Here is a 3,678-nt window from a genome sequence, read left to right on the forward strand (position 1 = left end):
GAGGTAAAGCAACATGTCTTTGGAGTTATTAAAGTCAGACACACAGCAGATGAACAATGTTCTTCCACTGCAGTACAATGACGAAGAAATAATGTCAGTGGATGAGCTGAAGTTCAGTGGGCAGGGTAATTATCTTCTGACATCATTTTTTTAGTTCAGTTCAGCCAATCAAAGTGTTCAGAGTGGGAAACCCATAAACAGGGCTATAGTTCCCCGACGCAGTGGTCGTGGGTTTGACTCCCACTCACAACCCTTTGCTGCAGGTCTCTCCCCATTCTTTTCCCTCTTTTCCTGTCTCTCTCCACTGCTCTAAATAAAGGCAAAAAAAAAGGCAATATATATATATTTTTAAAAGTCTGTTGTGTTTCCACAGCAGCTCTGTCTCTGATCTTTACTGCTTCATTTCTCACTTGTCTTTGTCATCAGTCCAACAACTTACAAATCAGAGCTTTAACAAAGTGTGTCTCCCTCGAGTGGATGTAGTTGAGTGTTCTGTCGTCTTTGCTCCAAAGGTTTTTGTACAGAGTTTTGCTGTTTCCTGTCACTGTGGGCCTCAGAGCACAGTAGTACACAGCAGAGTCAGACAGCTGAAGCTTCTGGATCTTCAGAGGAACTGATGTCTTGTTGAGTTTTGCATCAAATCTGTCTTTGTGGAAGTCTGGTGCGTTATCATCTCCATAAGTATAACGTTGTAAAATGTACTTTGGAAAGCCATTTACTTCTTGTTTGTACCAAAACACATAGGGATTTGTGTCACTGGTCTTAAAAGTACAATCCAGTGTAACTGTGTCTCTTTCAGCAGCAATGACAACTTCTGGCGACTGAGTCACTTTGTCTTCTCCTTTACACTCTGGAGAAGAACACAACATGCAGAGGAAGACAAAAATCAATAAAGATCATTGATTAAAGGAGAACAATCAGCAGCTGTAAATAGTTTCATTCCATGTAGAATAGATGGAACTTTGTGATCTACTAGTTTTTCTCAGTCAAACTCTGTTCATGTTAAATATGTCACCTACCTCTTATTGTGAACAGAAACAAAGTGACAAACAGACTCAAGTTCACTGACAGCATCTTGAAGATGAAGACAATCTGTCTGTTTTGTGGATCAAACTCCACTGTGAAAATTTATGTGTTTTCTGTTCTTGAGTCCCAGTTTAGCTCCTCCCTTCATCCTTTCCTCCTTCCTCTCACAGCTCTTTATTTTAAATACAGACAGGATCCTCTATGTTCTGAACATGTGTGACATGATACAAATCACTATGCACAAAAACTGCTAGTACCATCTTTCATTTTGTTACTTTGTTTTATACTCAAGATAATCTAATTTTATTTCTAACTGAGATGACCCAATCTGACGAAAGTGGATCTTGTCCTTATTTACCTCTAGACAGCTGCTGCTCATTCAGCTGTTAATGTCAGTCATATATTCTATAAGTTTTTTAATCTGGATGTGATGATAGATAGATAGATAGATAGATAGATAGATAGATAGATAGATAGATAGATAGACATTTATTGTCATATGCGCAGCATTAAAAACAGCAGTTTAACACTGGGCAATGAAATTGACTTTTTTGCACACTCACATATACATAATAAAAAATATAAATATATGTATAAAAAACAAACAAACAAATTAAACAATAATATAAATAGACACAAAGGAATAAAAAGAGACAGAAACTAAGGTGCATATAGACTATTTACAAGTAGCAGCATCATTGAGGTGATGTAGCAGCAAATAAGCATTTAAAGTGCACAGTGCCTGGTGACACATGTAAACTGGATTGTTTGTACATTGAATAGCAGTGATCAGTCATTGTTTCTGGTTGTTCAGGAGTCTGATGGCCTGAGGAAAGAAACTGTTTGTCAGTCTTGTGGTCCTTGACTTCACGCTCCTGTAGCGCCTCCCTGACAGCAGCATTATGAAGAGTGTGTGCTGTGGGTGTGTGTGGCCTTTAATGATATTGTGGGCTCTCCTAATGACCCTACTAGTGTAGATGTCCTGCAGCGATGGGAAGGCCACTCCAGAAATGTTTTGTGCAGTTTTTATTACACGTTGGAGGGCCTTCCTGTCCTGCAGGGAGCAGTTCCCATGCCACACAGTGATGGCGCTGGTGAGCACATCCTCAACTGCACCTCTGTAGAAGTTGCTGAGGATTTCAGTAGGCATCCCAAATTTCCTCAGAGACGGTTGTCTTCAGTATCTTTAAGAATTCACAAGACAGTTTGAATGAATCCCAACAAACGTGTAACAGGGATGTGTCTCCCTCTAGTGGATATTGTGGAGTTTTATCTTGTCTTCGCTCCAAAGGTTTTTGTACAGAGTTTTGCTGTTTCCTGTCACTGTGGGCCGCAGAGCACAGTAGTACACAGCAGAGTCTGTCACTGCAGCAGAGGAGATCTGCAGATGAAACTCCTTTGACTGTTTGTCATGTTTGAAAGACAGTCTTTCCACTTTCTCTGTATATTCTGCTATGAGAAGCTGTGGAGATGAACTGGACTTCTGTTGGTACCAGAAGAGGTAGTCGGCAGAGCCTGAATAGTTGCAGGAGAGAGTCACAGTGTCTCCTTCCAAAGCCATCAATACATCTTTAAATGGAGTCAGTACATCCTCAGAGGATCCTGAAAACAACAAACATAGATTGACCATGACATTTAGTCATATAAAACATCATTTCAAACAACATCCAAATGTTTAACTTGTGTGTCCCCTCCTTTTACATCTGGCTCCATCTTTTGATGACTTACCAGTTTGAAAGGAGACGATCATCATCCAGATGAGAAACAGGAACATTATTTTCACTTGTACTGAATGAACAATAGAGAGAACACAGCAGCTCTTCAGCTCCAACATGAAGCCTTTCATATTCAGTTGTGTAGCTCCTCCTCCTGCTGTGCTCTGTCTCCATTCAGCCTGATGGAAGCTTTAGAAATGACAATGATGCTGCACTCATCATCGTCATCATCATTATCATCATCACTATCATCATCATCATCATCTAAGCAGGCCAGACTGAAGGAGGAATTTGCAGAAATGTCACCTGAGTGAAGCAAAAAAAAAAAAAAAAAGCTTCAGGTTTTTCTAACTGTGTTGGGAGTCAAATATGTAAAAGTAGCAAAATGAGGTCCAGTTCAAGTTGTCAGCTTTTCACACAAAAACACTGCAGATGAACCAGAGAGTGTCATTATTGTGATGAACCAGTGTGTAGTTTTAATTTCAGATCTGTTTATTCTCTGTGACAAAGTGAAACGATGGATTTCACTGTGTTGATGTTTGATGTTGATGTTGTGGAGGAACTGCCGTTAACTATAACAACTCACAAAACCCTCACAGGTTGTGTATGAGATACATACAGCGTTGTTAATCGCCCAGCTTTATCAAAGGACAAACATGACAATATAGCTTCAGATTAGCTCGTAAAGTTTATATCAATCAAAATAAGCTATTCAGCATCTTCAAGCCTGGTTTCTGTTCTTTGTACAGCACTAAAACTGCTCTGGTTAAGGTCTCTAATGACCTACTGATGTACAGATGTATAGTGGTGAACAAAAGCTTCCAGACACTTGAACAGACATGCCTATCTTGGCAATGTTGAGGTTTCAGAGACTACAATAACCCTCATTTTATTCTATTTTATTTAATTTTATTTTTTGCCACCTTAAGTGTTATGG

At 39.5% G+C, this 3,678-nt stretch overlaps 1 protein-coding gene and 1 gene segment (V, D, J or C); both read right to left on the reverse strand.

Annotated features, from left to right (window-relative positions):
* Positions 1 to 422: 422 nt before the first annotated feature.
* Positions 423 to 1,112, reverse strand: LOC103374675 (T-cell receptor alpha chain V region HPB-MLT-like). The segment is given in 2 exon segments: positions 423 to 850; positions 1,020 to 1,112. Coding segments are annotated over 2 exon segments (483 nt in total).
* Positions 1,113 to 1,819: 707 nt separating this feature from the next.
* Positions 1,820 to 2,911, reverse strand: LOC103374676 (uncharacterized). Its single transcript, XM_008304793.1, has 3 exons — positions 2,755 to 2,911; positions 2,311 to 2,628; positions 1,820 to 2,136 (listed from the first exon to the last, which is right to left on the reverse strand). The coding sequence occupies exons 1-3, from the start codon at positions 2,870 to 2,872 to the stop codon at positions 1,820 to 1,822; spliced, it is 753 nt and encodes a 250-aa protein (XP_008303015.1). The 5' UTR covers positions 2,873 to 2,911.
* Between the last annotated feature and the right edge of the window lie 767 nt (positions 2,912 to 3,678).

Source organism: Stegastes partitus, unplaced genomic scaffold, assembly GCF_000690725.1.
Source record: "Stegastes partitus isolate 25-593 unplaced genomic scaffold, Stegastes_partitus-1.0.2 Scaffold2321, whole genome shotgun sequence".
Classification (NCBI taxonomy): Eukaryota; Metazoa; Chordata; class Actinopteri; family Pomacentridae; genus Stegastes; species Stegastes partitus.